Here is a 20,411-nt window from a genome sequence, read left to right on the forward strand (position 1 = left end):
GACATTATTGTTTTGATTATCCGGAACATGAACCCTACTCATATGAAACAAGCCTACAGGGGCCATTGACTTGAAAATTCAAGCTTCCAAAGAATACAGTGTTCATTTGAAAGTAGTAACAGAGAGTAAAAGGACATACTGTACACAGAGAAGAGATCTGTTATTAAATAAACAAATTAATAAATAACCAAAAAAATTAAGTAATTATTAAAATAGAGAGAGAACTGTTTTAGGGCAGTAGTTCATTGCATCTTCACGAACTTTTGAAGTTCCAGTTGCATATCATTAGGGAGACTGTTCCACAGTCCAATGGTGTGAGGAATCAAGGACCTCAGGAACTGAGAAGTTTGACAGCAAGCCACATTTACTGCACATTGGTGCTGCTGTTCAGAAAATCTAGTTGCTCTTGGCAGGAAAAAAGTTCAGGGATCAGTTGTGAATGTGAAAGATCTGTTAAAATACATCGTACGAAAAATTGACAAACAGGAGACCATCCTGTTAGAAAACAGAAACTTACCACAATGCACCACTCTATCTAAAAGAGAAATCTCTGGCAAAGTTAAGTATACCTTAGTTTAACCAGACCACAGAGCTGATTAACAGCTCTTCTAGGGCTGGCCCGAAGGATTAGATTTACTTTACGTGGCTAAGAACCAATTGGTTACCTAGCAATGGGAGCTACAGCTTATTGTGGAATCCGAATCTCTGGCAGAGGCAGACATCCACACACACTTATCTAGTAAAGGAAAGGCAGACGACTGGGCGTAGTCTCTCTGTCCTCTGGTACATGAAGTCAGAGGTGGGGTTAGCAGCATAGAAGAGTGGCAGGATGACCAGGGAACTGTCTGGTTCAAAGACCCCTCTGGCAATTGGAGGCCACAAAGTCAAAACAACAATCTCACTTCAGGAGTGCAACAATCATTTCAGGAGTAAAGCCTAAGCTTTGTTCCACTGACAAAGTTGGGTTCAACAAGGCAGGATGGTCACTGCCCCAGGATCATTGCACACACAAATAAGCCCAATTGTCACTCAGAAGTGCTTCTCCAATTCTGCCAGCATGGACTCTGAACGTGTAGGAATGTCAGATCCAAACAGACCCCCTACAGATTTGGACACAATCCTTTCCTGAAGGAGCAAAAACTGATATATCAGCCAACTCAAAACTGATTAACTACCTTATAACCAAACTTCAGCACCGTATGTGGTGCCAGATTTATGACGTGTATATGATGCTTGTACGCTATTCTCACAGAAACAAAAGAAATTTAAGCTGTCTTTAAACATTTGCATTTCTTTAATAATTTAAAATAAGTATAAATCCATTCTGACAACATTTACTTAACCGAGTAGTTACCAAAGCTGACAATTGTTGGGTGCAATTTTGACACTCAAGTAACATCTAAATGTTGGTCTGGGGTCACAGGAGCCATTTATCAAACGTCCACAGGTTAAGTGAATGTCATAATGGAGAATGGTTCAATAGCCAAAAAAAATTCGGTATGTAGTTTTAAATAAGTGGCTATGTTTAATTATACATAATAAATGCAGCATTGCAAAGTCTTCAATATTAGATGAACTTGAAATGCATGCAACTGATGAAATTTTCCAAGGACCTGTGTTCATTACTTGCCATTTGCTTGAGGATAAGATTATCAGAATGCAATAACTAGTTAATCTTTTTTTAAGGTCTGTCAACTCATTATTCAGGCAACCTTGCTCAATTTCTTATATAAATTCCAGTCTTTTGATTATAAGTAACCTAGCTTAGAATTTTTATTGAATTTGATGGGACAGTTTTTCCCTGACGTACTGTACTTAAACCTATGAAAGGAAAATGTAAAAAAAAATTATTATTGAAATAAAAGATGTATTAATTTCATCAAGAGGGAAGACTTACGGATAAACAGTGGTGTTATCCAATTACAAATCAACAAGATTTTTGTACCAGATCAAAGGTTATGATTTTCTCAGGAACTTGTACAAAAATTGAAAAAATTACAGTTTCAATACAAATAAAAAGCTTATATGTGTATTTCCACATAAAGGCACTGGCTGTCTACCGAGTATACATGTCCCTTCTACCTTTGCTGATACAGAGGTGAATAGCATTCAGTGAAAAATCATCACCACAATATTTGTGAAATTAAAACAACAGACAAAATTCAGCCAAGGAAATACTGTAACAGAGGCATAAATGGGACATGTACTGATATAAGGCAGCCTCATACATACGAATGTATATAATTCTAATATACCGTAAGCCTATACTTTCAGCATACATCAACCGACTTAAATGGTAACGTAAAAATATTACAAAGATTTAACCACTACATTTCAAAAACAATTTACTTAGATATTAGAATTCTTTAGTTCAAAAGTGAAACAAGTAAAAACAAATCCTTTTCATCATTACAAAAGTTATCAACAAATCAATTGTAACTTTTAGTCAACAAAATTTCAAATTATAAATTCTAGTAAAACTTTCAGGAAAGCAACAAATTTCATACTGCTCTGTAAAGGCTTAAAAAAAAAAACAAGATCAATGCTCTAAAATCTACATAAAAGCCTGCTAATTATGATACAAATTCACCTCTACTGACTTCAAATCAAAAACTTAAGCTAACATGCCATCCTAAATTGTGTGACATTACTGTACTACACAAAAATCAAAGGTCAATGAGAGCTTAACTCTACCCAAAGGCATTCACATAATACTCAAGTTACGCAAGGTCCTGTAGTTCATGATTCATGGGCCGTGCCCTACCTAAAGTTAACTACAGGTTTTAAATCGAGCACAAACTGCTGTTTCAGAACCAACCTCAATATAATGGGCCTCTTAGGTACAAAAGTAACTAAGACTTTTGACAAATTTACAAAATGTCAAACCAGAAATGTGTTTCACTAGTATATCTGAGTTGCGACGACTCACATTACACAATCACGTGCAGATATTAATAATACATATCTCATGTAACAGCAATTGCAAATGAATGGAAGACTAGGGTTAATTTCATCTCCAACATCTTGGAAAGACAAGTTCCCTGCTAATTCACTGACTAAATAAATATCATAAACGAAAAAGTACTTTCTGGCTTCTGCAGATCGACGGCACAATACTGTACGATGATGTTTTCGAGAATACTGACTGTAAATGATCACTAATTCTACTGTCAGACTATCGACTGTAAATGATCACTACTTCTATTGTCAAACTAGTGTTCAATGGTACATGAAATGATTCACTTTGAGAATCTGTGATGTGCCACATACATAAATAACCACTTTTAAACTACTCCCATTCTTAAGTCATGATTCACTTAAGGCACTGATACACAATACCAAACCTAAGAAGCTAATTTTACCATTAAACAATAAAAACAAGGCCAATTATTTAAGTCAAAGACAGTGTACTGCAATGGGCCAATAACTGACAATATTTAGGATTACGAATTAGGCAAAGACAAGGATAAAAATGATTATGTTCCATATATCATAACAAAGACGTAAAGTATAAAAACATTCTGTTATGAAGCATGTATGCAAAACACCTTGAACGTGGAAAATTTTGCAGACTTTTAAATTACTTTACAAAATGTCTTGACAAACTCCATACAATTTAATAATTATGAAAACAGAAATGTACTAGTGACATCACAAAATTATTTGCTAAAACCGACTTACAAATACCTATTTCCAAAGACATACAAACTTCAGAACACACAGCAATGCTTATTAACAAAACCTCATGAAAATGTCAACCAAAAACTAGATCACTTCCCCCTCAATCGTTTGCCCATCAAGAGATAAAATTAGCAAATCACAAAAGTGCAAGTATTAAATGTGGTTCGAAACACATGGCTCTCAAAAATGCCTATAAAAAGTAAGAGGCACAGTGATCAAAACGGACGAATAGATAGAAGACTGTAACATATTTCCCTAACATCTCATTTGGGATATTCATTAACTATCCCTGGTAATTCAACGCAACTGCTTAGGCAGTCTGTCAAAAAACTACCATAGCCCAGTTAAGCAAACTTACATGTTCTTCAAATATGACAGTATTCATCATATAGTTTGATGTTTATGGAGCTGACGACACTAAGGACACCACATTACATTAAACCCTTACTTATTAATTAATAACATAAAATTACTCACATATGTATTGTAGTGCAGTTTTCTACAAGACTACAGTAAATGTGAAAAAATATGAACTACATTTGCAGAATGAATTTATGCAGGTATTAAAAACTTTTCTCTTCTTGCAATAAAGACAAATACCTGTATACCTAATATAAAAAGGTACGTATATACATTTTTATTAAAAATTGTTAACAATCCATTGAAAACTAATTAAAAGCAATACTGTATTGTATATAAAAATAACCATCCTTTGCTTACATATATTTCACATTTAGTTGTACCAATTTTTAAAGGCACTCTTAATAAACTGGACAACACAGCTGGTAATGTGCTGTACAGCAAAATGTAATCCTGAAATGAGCTAGTGTTTGCTGTTAAATGTTAGTTAATATAAAAAACCATTAAATCAAACCCATATGTCCTCTTCAATCATACTGTACTACATATTTCTACAATACATGTAGGTAACATTTTAAATCTTTTCATCTAAATTAATTAGCATTTAAAATTGAATTTTTTTTTTCAAATTTCATGTATAGTGTAAATACTGCAGATATTTAAAAAATGTCTATGTATTTCATGATGATAACGAAAATATCTAATAAAGTGAAAAGAAAGAGGCCTGCCTGTACCTCGGTACCACAGCAGATACAGTATCTATGTTACGAAGGCTTCCATTTAAACAATACAATACAAATTAGGTAATAACATTTCTCTTCAGGTTTAACAGTACATTGTCCACATACACTCACATGATCCTTTTACTTAACATACTACATGTGTATGTATATGAAAGTTCCTCCTAACTCAGCATAAACTGCTATGGAGAGACTCACATACATACTAAAACCTTAATGTATCAACTACAGCCTCTCAACTTCTATGCGAGATTTCTAACTAACAACTGCATACCTATACTTAGGGTCAAAGGTCATTTTAAACCTCTTATGTCACCATGCTATGTCTTAGCATTAAAAATAAAAAATTTATGGTAATTATGATATTCTGTAAACAAAACTTACCTTATCAAAGTTATCTTAGATAAAATACTGCAACAAGTAATTCCAAAGCACCAAATATTCTACAAAGCTTTGAAGCCTAAATAGCAGGAAAACTTGACAGGAAGACTTGTAAGTTGTTACTAGCATAAACATTGACTCATGGTCCCTCTTGTAAGGCACAGTATTGTATTAGGCTCCTGTTAATAAGGCACATCATTACTTCTCGGCTTCTTCTTCGACAACAGTTGATTCTTCCCCATCGGTTACCTCCACCACCTTCTTTCCCTTTCTTGGAGATTCAGATTTATTCTTTTCCTTCTTGAGTTTATCAGCATCTTTCTTGCCACCTCTTTTAGGTTTATCACTCTCTTTCTTGACTTTGGCACTGGCTTTCTTAGCCTTTTCAGTTTCTTTTTTAGCTCTCAAATTTTTCTTCTTGTTTCCTTCCTTACCTGATGAACCTTCACTTTTAACTTCGACCAAGTAGATCTCTTGAGTAGACTTATTGTTTGTGTCCTTCTCTTTGGATTCAGGTCCCGCTAAATGCTTTTCAATGTGCTTCTGAAGAGCTGGTTTGTGATTTGTGCGGTAGTTGCAAATATCACAAACGAAGCTGCGCTCTCCTGTGTGTTGCCTCTGATGCAAGTACAGCTGTGACTGATATGAGAACACTTTGTCGCATACATCACACTTGGGAAGCTTATGGGGGCCAACAGTGAATGGTTTATTGTTACGCAGCACAATTCCCTCTAATTCACACTCTGGGTGTGTCTGCAAGCAGTGGATGATTATGTTAGCACGTGCCCATTCTCTATGACCGCATTCCACACAAGAAAATGGCAAAGATTCTTTGTGAGCTTTCTTCTTATGCTGCTTCATGTGGTAATTATCATCAAAACTCTCGCTGCACACATCACACTTGAATTCACGTTGTGGGAAACTTAATTCAACGTGCTGAACTGACCCATCTATGCCAACAGTGCGCAGAAGAATCTTGGGGTTCTGAGCTCCTTTGTGCTTGCGGTGAACGTGGTCACGTACTGTCATTTTGCTTGTTGCTCTGAAATCACACAAGCTACATCCAAATGGCTTCACACCAGTATGTGATCGCATATGTACCTTGTACTTCCATGTGTCATGGAAAATCATGAAACAATTAGGGCATGTGATTATCATCCGCCGGGATGAGGTACTTTTCTTTGAAGTTGTTACAATTAGGTGGACTTTTGAGCCATCCCCATTCTCCAGAGATGCTATGTGTGCATTTGGATGCTTCTCTTTGATGTGCTCTATTAAATCTGATTTGTGAGTTGCCCGAAGGCCACAAGCAGCACATTCAAATCGTTTCCGAAGGATGTTTCGTCTTTTCTTACTTCCAGATGATGTAGTATCTGAGGAATTGTTACTCTCAAAGCTTCCATTATGAGATTCAGCTGTAGCAGGAGTAGGAGTAGGGGTAGGAGTAGGAGTAGGAGTAGGAGAAGGAGTAGGAGGATCTTCTGCAGACACACTTTTGTCTTCAGTCTTCTTTCCTTTCTTGGGAACATACTTTTTCTTTGGCTCAGACGAATGCACAATAAGATGCACACTCGTCATGTGTCGCTGCATATGCTCGCGATAGCTTGTCGTAAAATTACAGACGTCACACACATAGGGCTTCTCACCCGTGTGACAGCGGACATGGCGTTCGAGCGAGTACTTACTTGTGTAAATCCTGTCACATATGGCACATATAAAGCGTAGCTTGCTGCTGGGATCGCGTCCAAGAGCTACTCCATCTTCCATTATGACCTTCCTTGGGGTTTGCTTGGTGATAAGCTCATCCAGGTCAAACTGTGCCTCGTCAAATGTGACCGATTCTGTTTTTTCTTTCTTAGCAACGTGCATTTTTATAATGTGGTTTTTCAGTTTCTCTGGGTCGCAGCAATTGTACGAGCACACACGGCACTCATAAACTTGGTCTTCATGTTCCATGAGCATGTGCTTCCTCTGGAAGTATCGGTTTGGAAACACTTTATCACACACCTTGCACTTGAATGGTTTTTTAGGTGCCTGGAAAGTGAAAAATTTTTTGTATAAATAACACTGTTTACTTACTATCAGTTTAACAATATAGACAAGTACTCAAAGCAAAATTATAATGTAAGAATGTTTGATGATGAACATGATGATTCACAGGAATCCAAGAAAAAATCTATCCCTGAAGGAGTTACACTAACCCATAAAGCACGAGGGGGCAAAGTTTCAAAACATTTGTGAGACGGAGCTTTTATTACAGTATTCTAAATTTGTACAAGGCAAAAAAGTCGCATTTCTGAACTATCCCTAGGCTCATTCAAAGAAGCAGTTCTTAGATGTGAGTCTGAACATCACTGCAAGATAAAGTTCAAGTTGGACAGACAAGCATGAAGTGGCCAACGAAAACAGATGCAAAGTGAAATGCAGAAAGCAATGCAGCAGGAGCTGAAGGGAAGTTAAAAAGAACCTTTAGGATCACATTGCAAATGGTACCCCTTCAGGGTGGCTGCTTGAATGTAAAACCATAATGATTACGTAGTTCAACTAAAAAGGCTGGCCAAAAGGGCTTGTCCTATAGAAAAAATTGGATCTTTATCAAAACTAAAACTGGATGAATAACAAATGAAGATTTTGACAATAACCTTGACAGAATTGTTTCCAAAACTTGATAGTTGCTACCTGAAAGTTTCATGTTAATTCTGATGATTATAACCTGTTCAAAGGAGGTAAACAGTCCATGAAGAAGAAACCACACTCCAATGATTGATTTGTTTCTTTTGGTTACTGTATTTGATTCATTATTCCATCAAGTTCATCGTCAATTTCAGATAAGTTTTTCTCAAAAGAGAACTTATCTGTATTATTCAGTACCATATATTCTATAGAAAGATCATTAAACATCTATTTTTGTCTTGGTTAAATGATAATCATAAAAATGCTAAGGTTGGCAATATTAAAAGTGGACAATTTTAACTGAAATCATGCAACCTTTTATACTTGACAGTATAATGATTTTTAAGATAAAATCAATTTTTTAGGTACTTACCCTCTATCATTAGTTTTATCTGCGGCTACTTGGTGCACGTTTGACAAGTGTTAAAACTGAAACAATCATTAATGAATGATCTCTCCCAATAGTTACTCCCCCACCACTTAGGGGGTGGGGATAAGACAGCAAGGGTTTTGGTTGATCAATCGTCTCCTAATCTCTTAAGAGGGGAGGGAGGGGAGGAGGGAGGGATCTCAATGATGGAGGTTAAGTACCTAATAAATCGATTTTCTCATAAAAATCATTATTTTTGAGGTGAAACTTACCCTCCATCATTAGCTGACTCCAACACTGTGTGCTGGAGGAGGGTAAGAGATTTCCATATAATTAAACTATCAGATATTAGAAATATCCCAAGGCAAGTTCTTGTCAGAGAGAATCTTCATCAGGTGAGGTCCAATACAGTATTGCGAGGAGGTGGAACGTGGACCCTGAATATAGTCATTGGTTGAGATTGTGTAATACAGAATAGCAAGTTTGGTCTCTGTGCCTCAGGCCTGCAGAGTTGGTAGGAGCTAAAGCCACAACTAAACATGATCCCTACCATCTAACTAACTGGGTGCTGTGGCATCTCACACCCAAAAGAGCGCCATTAATTTTTCGCTGAAAAAAGGTGGTTCTAGATCAGTTCAGGTTAGCTTTTTCCAATGAGAAGTAATGGCTCTAAAACATTATTTTACTCTAATGAACCTCATTTGTTCCTACCTCAGAGAAACAAAGCAATTACAACTAATCATAATACTGAAGTCACAACAAAGTAGAATATGATATTACCATGTACTGACTAATACATAAGGTTCCTCACTTACCCAGGATGGAGTCAATAGTAAAAACCTATACCTGTTCGTAACACAAAAGGGAAAGACTAGTAGAAATCTCCCCTGCCTCAACTATAGGTGCTAGTGTATGGCAGTTCCTGCTAGACAAAGACGGCTCTCAAGCACTTCCAAGAGAACACAGAGTTACACCTCCACTGTGCTGCCAAGACTTGACAGTCTAGAAAGAGAGGTGCTAATGAAAACTAACCAATGTAGTTGTTGCTCTGCCATTGTGCAATTTCACCAACAAAAGGGGACAAATCTTCTGGAGACTATACATGGTGTGCTTCCAGGATTAAGGATTAATAAAGAAAACTATGGAATCCAAGACCTAGGAACCTATGGAGTCTTGACAGTGCAATATAGGTTCTTACACTACTTCCTTAATGGTTAAGATGGGATATATAAATCCCTATAGCCCTGACAGGGCATCAAAGGAGCTCCTATTTTTTTTTCAGGGGTCAGAGTCTCTATAGCTGGGATAGAGAAAACTCTTGGATGAGCTTTGGTCTTGACATCATCTTAGCATGAAAGGATGCAACAAAAGAGCTCTGTTCCATTATGTGAACACCCTACTAATGAATAAATTGTATGTAAGCCACTCCCCCAGGAGTATTCTATGAAAGAGCCTTGAGAGAAGCCTCTCTCTGGGGTAGAATGGAGGGCCACTAAGGAGTCTTAAGCCAAAGACTAGGTTCCATAAAAGCAGCTTAGCAGAACCTTCAGCAACCCAGCTGAAAAGCGTGAACAGTTTCTCCTAAGTCAGCATGAATTATGGCCTTGACATACGAAAAAGACAATCCTTTGTCATTTCTTCAAGAAATGCAGATCTTTAAACACTGTTAACCTTGTTAATATAGGTGTGCAGACAGGGACTGCCTCTGGACTTGCATCATAATCTATACAGCTCCAGCCATACTGAACAAGAAATTAGTGTACTTTCCTCTTGTCATAGGGAAAGAGTCCCTAGCTGACTAATAAAAGTTTCCGGAGTTCAGGAGCTAGGCGACAATTCCCTGCAATTAGTTGAAGCATTTTGATATTTACATAAGGCTTCCTCTTCCCTGCTTGACGAAGCAGATTACTATGGAGGTAATGCCTAGGAATTCTACTGAAATGTGGAAGGACTGGGAACCAATGCCTCCTCAGCCACAAAAGTGTGATTAGAAACATGGTGATGATTGAGTTCCTGGTAGTCCTCAACCTAGAGTACCCCCTTCAACAGTGGAAACATACGGAAAGCATACTGTACATGAACAGGTTTGTCCAATCCTGAATCCCAACGTCTACTGCCCAGGCTTAAGGGCCCAGAACTGGGGAGACAGTGATTCAGCTTAGCAGCAAAGGGATCAACGAGGGGTTGCCAAAGGAAAGATCAATACATACAGTCAACCCGGAAACAACTGAGGCAAAGGTCCAATATTCCTCTCCATTGTCCAGAGGCTAAAGTTTTGATGATGGCAACCAAGGTTCTGAATTTATGACCCTACCTTTTGATATAAGCCAGAGAAGGCATCCAAGGAGACAGAAATTACTTAATCCCTTCTGGGTAGCCAACAACTCGTTTCTACTGGCGACCACACCCTGAAGCAACTGGTTCCCAATAAACCACATCCCCATCCTCGTCTCAAGCAACTGTATAAAGTGAGAGGTCTGGGTTCAGGGATTCTAGGAGCTTTCCTGTGAGAGGGAATACTATGGACAATGATCAATGGTCTGGCCAAGTCTCTCTTCATGCAATGCAACTGAAGAGGTAACATCCAAAGTCAAGCACAGGCAGTCCCTGTTAACGGCTGGGGTTCTGTTCCCGAAAGTCACAGCTAACCAAAAATCAGCAATAATAGTGCCAATAAACCACTTACCAACCGATGCCACCAGTTAGCAGGGACTGCCTACATGGAACTGACCTCTCCACAGAAGACAAGTGGCTTAGGCAATACAACCAACATTAGGGAGCATGCACCATGAGGAGGAGAATTCTCTCATGATTAACAACAGACTGTCTCTGCGGGATTGTGCCAAAAAATCTTGAACAGAACACAATCAATCATCATGGCCAGGTAAGTCACTCTTTGGGCAGGTTCCAGAGATGACCTCTGACCTTTTATTAAGCACAGGGCCTTGCCAAGCCCCGTACAGGCTCTCTCACCCACACGCAAACCCCCCTGGACTTCACAAAGATAACCCGTTGTCCAGATACAAAAGTAACTTTACTCCTAATAAGAAAACATACATGAAGGGGATAGCACCTCAGCAAATACTTGGGGCAAGGAACTGAGCCCGAAACAAAGAGCTCAACATTGATACAGTATGTCTTTCCCCCAAAGACAAAGTGTAGGCACTTCCAGAGAGTGGGTGGATGGGGGCACGAGAGTATGCATCATTCATGTATCCCGTAAACATCCATGTCCTTTCTCCATGACGGCTAAAGACTGTGGAGGCTGACAACATCGAAAAAAGGGAAACAGTAGGCCACAGTGGTTGAGCCTGTACATGTCTAGGGCTGTCATCCAAACTCCTATTGCCTGGCACTAGGAATAGCCTGTGTAAAAAGGCCAGCAAGGTAGCTGTTACTTCCTCTAATGCTGCATTCTCTAATGGAGAAAAGGCTTCCTGACCAACACCTGTCTCTTCTCTAGGATGCTCTGTATGATTGAAAGGTTGGAAAGGCAGCGAATTCTTGAAAGGAATGCAAAAGCCTTCCCAAGAACTTCCTTTACCACGGCATCTACAACAAGTGTTCCCCCACTTGAGTAAAGAGGCCCAACCTGGAAACACCAGCACACGAGGGGTCGATGAGCTAATCGGACTGAGGAATCTTGATATAGTGGAGGAAATACACAGCCCCATTTTTTAGATGACAACTCGAGCCTTGCTGCCAAAAAGGACACTTCTTCCCTCCTGAGCCTGGAAGGAAGACGGAAAGAAATGCCCAGTGTGTTTATAGTAAGAGGAGGAGACTTCCCCCAACGGACTGGGAATGGAGGAGAAAAGTATTAATTTGGTCTTCAGTTTCTCCTTCCCTGTCCCTGCAGCTATCGAAAACGGATAGCTTGTTGTCTATTCCTTCCCAAAGGATGAGCTGAGACATGAGCCAGTTCACCTATCCCATCCCAAAAAGGCTTTGTTAAGTAAACAAAAACCTATAGGATTTATCAAGGATCCCTGGCCCAAGGAGAGAGTCTGCCAAACTCCTACAAACACAGTCAACAGTGTCCAGCATAAAGCACTGGAGAGTAAAGCTTCGACGGCATTAGCCAAATTTAATACATATTCTTGGGCTCCTGAAATGAGAAAAAGTGATTAAGCAAACACAATTGTGCCTCTCTTGGCTGGAAAAACACGGACCCTAACAGCTGGATCACGAGAAGAGGGGGGAAAAAATCACCTGCTCTAAAACCATATTCTTCCTAGCAGACTGCAAGGGAGACAAGAGAGAGGACTTTCAAAAAGGAGAATCTTTGCCCAAACATTGCCATCGAGTCAAGTCTCCCAAGTACATAATCAGATAACTTGAAGGATTGTAGAATCTGTCTAAGCACAAGTGAACTAATTCCTTAAAACTGAGGGGACACATTGCCTTGAACCCTTCCTCTTCCTTTTAAGGAGGCAAAGGAGAATGCTGTTTGGAAGAGCAAGGACAAAAGTAGCCCCAGAACAAGACCTGGAGCTAATGTTCTCCTAATCCCTCTGACAGAGAATAAAAGTCAAAAGCTCTCTAATAGGACTCACAGACGCCTTGTGCGAATTCGCTGATGTGTCATGCGGACTCACTGAAGCTCTGGGCTCTCTACACCTGTGCAGACTCACCAACAGCCGTGAGGAGAGGCACACAAAAGTGCAGACTCGCAGGCAACTGTTCAGACTCGCAACCAACTGTGCGGACTCACTGCCACCCATGCACTCTCTCGCAGACTTGCAGACAACCTGTGGACTCCCCGCTGGCCCTTCAGACTTGTTCGGACTCCCAGACACCCGTATGGACTCTTGCTCTTTGTGGAAACTCACGGACTAATAGGCAAAAACAGATATCTACCACACTTAGTCTAAGCTTGAAAACAGTCCACAAAAAACTGCAAAAGAATCAGCACTGACATAATAGTGGCCTAGTCAGAACAAACCTGGACTACTGGTGATAAAAGGAGAGAACTAGTGTGAATGCTGACTTTGACAGCCTAACTACAGACTCAGGGCTGCTAACAACGGTTGCAGGCAAGATGCCTCGCGCTCTAGCAGGCACAATGCCTTGAACGCTGCTGACAGGCACAACACCTTGCACGCTTGCAGGTGTGACGCCCTGCTTGCATGGCAGCACCCACAATGGATCGCGATTGGTTATCTGGCTCAGACAAATCACTAGAATAACTGTGGGACAACGGGGCCAATAACAAGATCTACACCTATAATAACTGTCCTATGCGACCGAGATCTAACTCTGCCCATGGGGAACTGAAAGCAAAGGAAGAAGACAAGAGGGCACAATCCTTGAGCATCCTGGGATGTTAGTCCTCTACCTGTTGGCAGGTGAAGCCAAAGGCTGTGTCTGTGGAGTGGGCAAAGGAACGAGGGAACTATCTCTGCCAATGCACTGGACACATATAGAGCAAATGACTCAAACAGTTACACACAATTCAATTCTTGATTTCATGGAATCAATCTAATTGCATAAATCTAGCCAGCTACCCTGAGCTGAAATTTTGGGTGTAGAAGGATCTATATCTACTCAAGAAGAAACTATAGAGTTATCTCTAACTTCCTGACTAGGTGTTAATTCTACAGAAAACTTAAGATTCAAGACTGTTCTTTTACTCCTTCTTAAGTCTATCTTTCTCTTATAATTCGGCAACTTATTCTGTTTATGAAATCTAACAAATTTCGAAAGGGAAGATAGAGAAGAAGAATCTATACTGCCAAATATAGACCAAAACCATATGATGCATCGTTAACCTGGAAAACAAACATTAAATTTTAGAGCACTTGTCTACATGCCTGGCTGTATTCACCAAGACAAGACAAGACTAATCAACCAAAACACTTGCTGTCTTACCCCCACCCCTTAAAGGGTGGAGGAGTAACTACTGTATTGCGAAAGTTTGCTAGTTAATGACTGCTCCAATTTTAACACCTGTTGAACCCACGCCAAGTAGCATATTTGATGGCTTATAAGACGCATGTCTGCATAGGACGCACCCCAATTTCAGCAGGACATTGAGGGAAAAAAAATAAGGTTTCCTAGCCTATGTTCATATGATTTTGGTAAGTAAAAACTGTAGTATTAGGTTATCATATGCATATTGTTTCTTACCAACAGAATCAACAAAAACAATAATAAAGAAGTTATTTACCATATTTATATTTATCAAAATATGTATTATACTACGATCGAATGTTTCGTCTGCTGCTGAAAGCTACCTCATAGGTTGACCAATAGACTGCAACACATTCATTTGTAAACATTGTTTCTTACCGGCAGAATCAACAAAAACATTAATAAAGATGTTACCTACGGTAATATATGTTATATATATCCATTATATATTATAAAAGTATGCAATCAAGCTCTGGAATTTACTACGTTTCAGCCTTGTTCTCCGTAAAGCTCTCGAGATAATTACCAATAGGTGGCAGCACACGTACTGTAAGTCTGTAAATGTGGAATGCGGCGATGCGCTGTAGACGACGATAATGATATTAACACATTTTAATGAAAATATCGATAATAACAACGTAGATATTGATTATAATACTAGCAGTAGTAATTGCAGTGATGGTAAGTGTGATAATGATAAATAATTATAATAAACTTTGGTTTCTAATAGGTTATTAGGATAACACCGAATGTTAGGCTAGGCTACAACATCTACGTGACGTTTCATGTATAATTTCAGCCAAAATTCTTAAATTTTGAGCCTACATTATGTACATAGGACGCAGGGGGATTTTTTAGGCCATTTTTTGATTAAAAAAAGTGCGTCTTATACGCCGTCAAATAAGGTAGCCACAGATAGGGCTAATGATTGAGGGTAAGTTTCACCTTATAAATACTTATTTGCAAGGGGACAAATTATCCTAACTTTGCTTTTTTATTCCCAATTGTATGTTATTTCTCTGCATTAATCAAATTATCCTAACTGCTTTTTTATTCCCAAATGCATGTAATACCTCTGCATTAATCATCTGATCTGACTTTCACACAAAATATAGTGATGAAACAGCTTACCTTTTGTGTAGGACCTGGGGAAGGTGCCAATATCTTAGATTCCCCTTCTCTTGATACACTGTTAGGTGGGAGATTTGTGCCACTTGATGGTGACTTCTCTGCAGATTCATCAAGCAACATCAAGTCTGAATCCTCGTCTGCACCAACATCTGATTCTACTTCATCTGCATCCACATAATTCGATTCCAGTTCCTCACCCCCAAATTCTTCAGAATTACCAATAATGTTCGGGCCAATAAACACTCCCTCTCCTTTGGATGCTGCTCCTTTCTTCCCACCGGCTGGCTTAGCACCCCGATTGGATAAACTGCGGTTAGGAGGGTCACTAGGGTCAGCATTGTTCTCTTCAAGATCATCATCAATGTTCTCTTCAAGAACATCAACACTCTCAATTTCCCTCTTTGTTACAAAACTGGGTTCCTTTTTTGGCGTCAGAATTTTCTCTTTTTTCATCGGTTGTGGGGGAGTTTCTGTACTACTCTTGCCTTTCCTTTTGGTGGGACTCTTCTCTTTATTGTTGTTGTTGTTATTATTGTTATTATTGACAGCAGCAGAATCCGACACATTATTATTCACGGGTGCCTTTTTAGCAGACTGCGTTTCCTTCGACTTCTTTGTCGGGGACAGCTTTTCATGATCCTCCTCTCGCTGTCTCTTCTGCTGAGATCTTGCTAAAGGTTTCAGGAATCCATCCAAACTCAACTGTTTCTTAGGTATAGCATCCTTCCTTTTCTCTCGTGGACCCATTTTGATTTACTCTGCACACCTAGAGCTGGAAAATAAAACACAACATTTATTAGTAAAATTTAGGCCACCGTAAACATTTAAAAGTTTGTACTGAATGCTAAAGTTTATCAACAGAAATACCTATTTCACTTTCTTAAGTCTTACCCTTTATGTACTAATACTAACTTTATATATAAATTATTTAAATAAGGATAATGATTAAATAAATACAGTATACTGATTTTTCAGTGTGAACTTTATACTGTATTTCAATAGCACTGACCATAATAATGTGTATTTTCAATTTGCCAAACAGTTCTACTGGATATAGATACAGAACTGTACAGTATACATAATGGAGGCATGCATTTATGTCAAAACTCCATAAGACTCTTCGGGTGTTTAAGCCAACTTACCAGACAGAAAACTAACAAAGCTTCCATGTCAAAAGATACATTATAGTTGTGTCACCATTATATTTCCATAAAATTATACCTAAATTTAAAAACAATGAGCTCTAAACTCACAGCTGTAAATGCACTTGGTGGCAAAGATATATTCATATAAATATGTAATACCTAGTTACTGCTACAATAGAATAAGACAAGTCTTCAATTACAAGATTTATAAGCACCAAAAGAACTAAAAAGGCAGACGCCAGATATATGCAAGTCCAAATGTCTTGTAAATGTTGAAAGGTTCAACAGATCACAAGTACGCTGCATTAGAGCTACCAGTCATGAACTTTACAAAAGTCGCATAAAAAAACATAAATGATTGATTACTTGAATTTTCCACCGTCAAGTGACACCATGTGAACAGCATCTTACTCGACTTCATCTAGCCAATGAAAACATATTTTACATGACCTATCTTTGCAGTTCACTGGCCACTATACACATATGGTAACTTACATAATGAGTCTATTTTAAATTCATACAGACTTATCAAGTCTCAAGACAAGCTCACATACACAGTCCTATAACAGTGAGATTCTTTTAACATTTGTCTTTATCCATGGTAAATGTCAGATAAAATAAACTAGGATTTATCAATATTAGTAAATAAATGAATTCTGATATTTATGACAAACTAAAATTCTTGAACCATAGCAAGCCACATGGACTTAAAACATACGACAGACGTAAAATGCAAAAAGGCATGTGTCTTTGAAAACCAAAATCACAAGTTAACAAAAGTACACTTGTCTACTCTTAAAAGATTTTTGTAGTTACATTACACTAAATACATACCATAGCCTACAACATTGATATAAATTTCCTATAGACTGGCTCAAACAAGATTTGAGAAAAATAGGGTAAAAGATACCATTATGTAAATTTTTTTGCACAATTTCCAGTACCTTTATATGAGAGAGTTCTATATCCAACTACTAGCACTTCCTAGCAGATAATTTCAAAACTACGTTAACTGTTAACAAATAAATAAATCATTTGAGTGAGATGACCACTTTATCTTATTTGTTCTTGTTACTATTTACAATCTAAACTGCTGCTATAGTCTATTAAAAATCTGGTTATCTTGTTTGTTAATAAGTTCCCATTCAATCTAGTTTGGGTACTATGGTAAATAGCTTCTTGGAGTTGGTTATTCCTAAATTCTAAGTACCTTTGGTATTTCTATTAACTGATCTAAAAACATTTTTTTAAGACTACAAACTGGGGCATTCTAGCCTCCTTTGATATCAAAGGCACCTAATTAATGTTATTATTTTGATTAATCTTGCCTGTATCATTCTTAATCCTCCTGCTTTATTTCAAATTCTATTCATTCCTGGAAGATTGTATGTCACTAGTCATCATGGTCCCTAGATCTTCTACCAGCTGACAATTCTATCTTTTTGTAAAGTAGGTCTGACTTGGCATTACAGTACTGGTGTCTAAGTTGAATGTTACTGACACTGGTTTCTTTGCAAAACAATTCTTTAGGAGATAGCGGGCACCATCCTTAGGCTATGTCCCATAGTTCATGGGTCAACAGTGGGTAAAAAGGGGTTTTTGGGTGGGGTAAAACAACATGATAGTTCTCATTCATATTAAGGTAAGCTTATGGAATGTTTTCAAGCTAACAACATGCACTGAGGTAAAGACCTGGTACCCTAGATTAGGTTAGGTTGTGTGTGATTGATTAGGTCATCTCCTAATGTAACAATCATCAGATATTCAAGGCACGCATTAAAAAGAAAAATATTCGCCTAACAAGTCCAAAATGCTATAAAGGTTTACAGTACAACGGAGTGGATGCAGAGTATGGACACATGCGTAGGCGTGAGAAATCCGACCATGAAAACAGGCCAAACCTAGCTTTTTCTAGAATGCCATGTCCAAACTAAACCAGACCTGGGGCAAGCGTAGAATGATGGGGCAGGTTCTGCAGAGGAAAAAAAAAAAGCTAACCTTTCCCAGAATGCCATGTCCTGACCTAACCAGACCTTACCTTCCTAATGTGATTAAAGCGTCGTGCCCTGACTGGAAAACAATGGACTAGAGCCTGATCCCATCGTTCTGCAAACTACCCCGACTTCTTTCCTAACCTGACTTAGGGCACCATGCCTTTACTTGGCTGGAGGGTGGGGGGGGGAACACCTCTGGGCCCCCTAACACTGAATGTCAAAAGCATATCAGCAGGATTAAATTTTGGAGGTGAAAATTACCGTCTCCCCATCTTTCTACTTATACCCAGAATAATTTTATCATCCAATCTATCAAATGTACTGCATAACCTAGCTTAACACCAACACGCCTAGAGCCTCCCAGTGGCATTTCTGGTTGCTTGTAACAGCCAGAACTGGCACGGCGAGAGAGCACTGAACAATTGCTGTTTCTGTAGCCTAGGTGCAGAGCATCTTAACGTTTTTAACAGCACTACCTTTCGCTCGCTTCTGACAGCATAAATTTAGCGAAGAGAAGGCTACGCCCTACCCAAAGACCGAGACACGGCGGTGCCCAAGTCCCTAACGATTATGTATTTCACCTCATAGACCTTAAATTACATCAATTCCCGCAAATTTCTATCAGACTACGACGGCAAGAACCCAACAACCTTTCTCTAAGACAGTAAACATAAAAGTCCACGGGTCAATCAACAACCTCTTGGAAGCCTCAAAAATGGCTGGTCTTCCACGTAGATTTGGACACTTGCGTTTGTTTTCTCTTTTGCGATTACAGACTTAATCACCAGCAACATTACTTGACACAGACGATTATCATCAACTCTATTACATACCGACAACTTAAAGACTGCCAAACAACCGAAAATGATACCATTTCCTTACCTATTCAGAAGCCACAGAACATATAAACAAAGCACCAAAGATGGCCGTGAAGTACGCGTAGAGTATTGTTGATGCTCATTAAACTAGTGCTTTATTATTGTCCTAAAACTGACCCTGTGCCAACTTAATAGGCTATATTTATCGTCTAAGATAAACAATTAAAGTAAACAGACTCAAGTTAGTGGCAAATAGGCGAGAGTTTGAAAATCAGTTAATAGTGATCCCGTACAATTTGTGAAACACAAACTTCGGGACGATGTACGAGCACGCACGCCAACTTCTTCTGTTCGCATTTAGCGCGGCATACCATCGGTAAAACCAGTTCCTTTGGTTAAAGTTCTTTTGGGATATTAGGCGGGATGAATAAACTCTGAGATGCTTAACAAGAATTAAGTGTGGCTATTATTGAATAACTAAAGTAATGGAGCTTAAGAACAGTAGGGGACGTAATTTTTATCTCCGAAACGTTTTTCATTCAGTAACTCAAGAAGGAATATTTATATCCGTCAAACAATTTGATCATGTCGCTTTTACTGTCTTAACGGTTGTTTCTGTTATATCATTAAGCGGTACATCTCATGGAGTCCTAAGTTCTCCTAAATATTTTTATCATCAGTCTGAAGATTTCCTTCTAATGTTCATACGTGCTGTATATACACAAAAATATACTACCAGATGTTTCTAACAGTATTTTCTATTCTTAAAGACACCGGAAACTGAAGGTTTCTCGTCCATGGCCTATCCCAGAATGTCAATGGGCGTATGTTTCAACGGCTTTTAGTATTTCTTGGTGGTGGCGTGTTCAAGATCAGACCCAGACCCAGTGTCGCTTAACTTCGCTAATCATCGTAACTTCGCGTCGGAGCCGATGTGTTGTTCCCGTCGGCGTTATTCGCTGATGTGTGTATTGGTTTATGGAACAAAAACTTGTGCTGACATAAAGCAGGCTTGCTATACAATAACATCAGTAATATGAATTTTGGCTTGAATTTGGCAGTAATGTAGATGTCAGTCGTTTTGCGCGCGCAGAGCATTTTTTGAACACTATCTCCTGAAGGAGTACAAGTTGAATCCATTTCTCTCCCAGTATCTCATTGCAGGATTCAGCATATGTACTATGTATGTTTTCTAACTGTCGTCT

General features: G+C 38.7%; 2 protein-coding genes across 6 annotated transcripts in view; one reads left to right on the forward strand and one right to left on the reverse strand.

Annotated features, from left to right (window-relative positions):
• The window catches only part of LOC136831514 (esterase E4-like), a 40,648-nt gene that overhangs the window by 10,618 nt on the left and 9,619 nt on the right, over positions 1–20,411 (forward strand). The gene's annotated exons all lie outside the window — the stretch shown is intronic.
• Positions 1,848–19,548, reverse strand: LOC136831512 (zinc finger protein 37-like). Of its 4 annotated transcripts, none has more exons than XM_067092055.1 (3): positions 19,271–19,548; positions 15,250–16,015; positions 1,848–7,196 (listed from the first exon to the last, which is right to left on the reverse strand). In XM_067092055.1, exons 2-3 carry the CDS (start codon positions 15,994–15,996, stop codon positions 5,361–5,363), a joined length of 2,583 nt encoding a protein of 860 aa, XP_066948156.1. In that variant the 5' UTR covers positions 15,997–16,015; positions 19,271–19,548; the 3' UTR covers positions 1,848–5,360. The 4 variants fall into 4 exon arrangements, with proteins under 4 accessions (XP_066948156.1, XP_066948157.1, XP_066948159.1 ...); XM_067092056.1 differs by having other exon boundaries at positions 15,250–16,021; positions 19,271–19,409; XM_067092058.1 differs by lacking the exon at positions 19,271–19,548 and adding an exon at positions 19,086–19,225.

This window comes from Macrobrachium rosenbergii, chromosome 48 (genome assembly GCF_040412425.1).
Source record: "Macrobrachium rosenbergii isolate ZJJX-2024 chromosome 48, ASM4041242v1, whole genome shotgun sequence".
In the NCBI taxonomy this organism is placed as follows: Eukaryota; Metazoa; Arthropoda; class Malacostraca; order Decapoda; family Palaemonidae; genus Macrobrachium; species Macrobrachium rosenbergii.

Coding starts and splice junctions, on each gene's coding strand:
- LOC136831512 (XM_067092055.1), bottom strand. CDS start 15,996: ATGGGTCCACGAGAGAAAAGGAAGGATGCTATACCTAAGAAACAGTTG. Junction 7,197..15,249: donor CCCCAGGTCCTACACAAAAG/GTAAGCTGTTTC, acceptor TTCACTTTCCAG/GCACCTAAAAAACCATTCAA.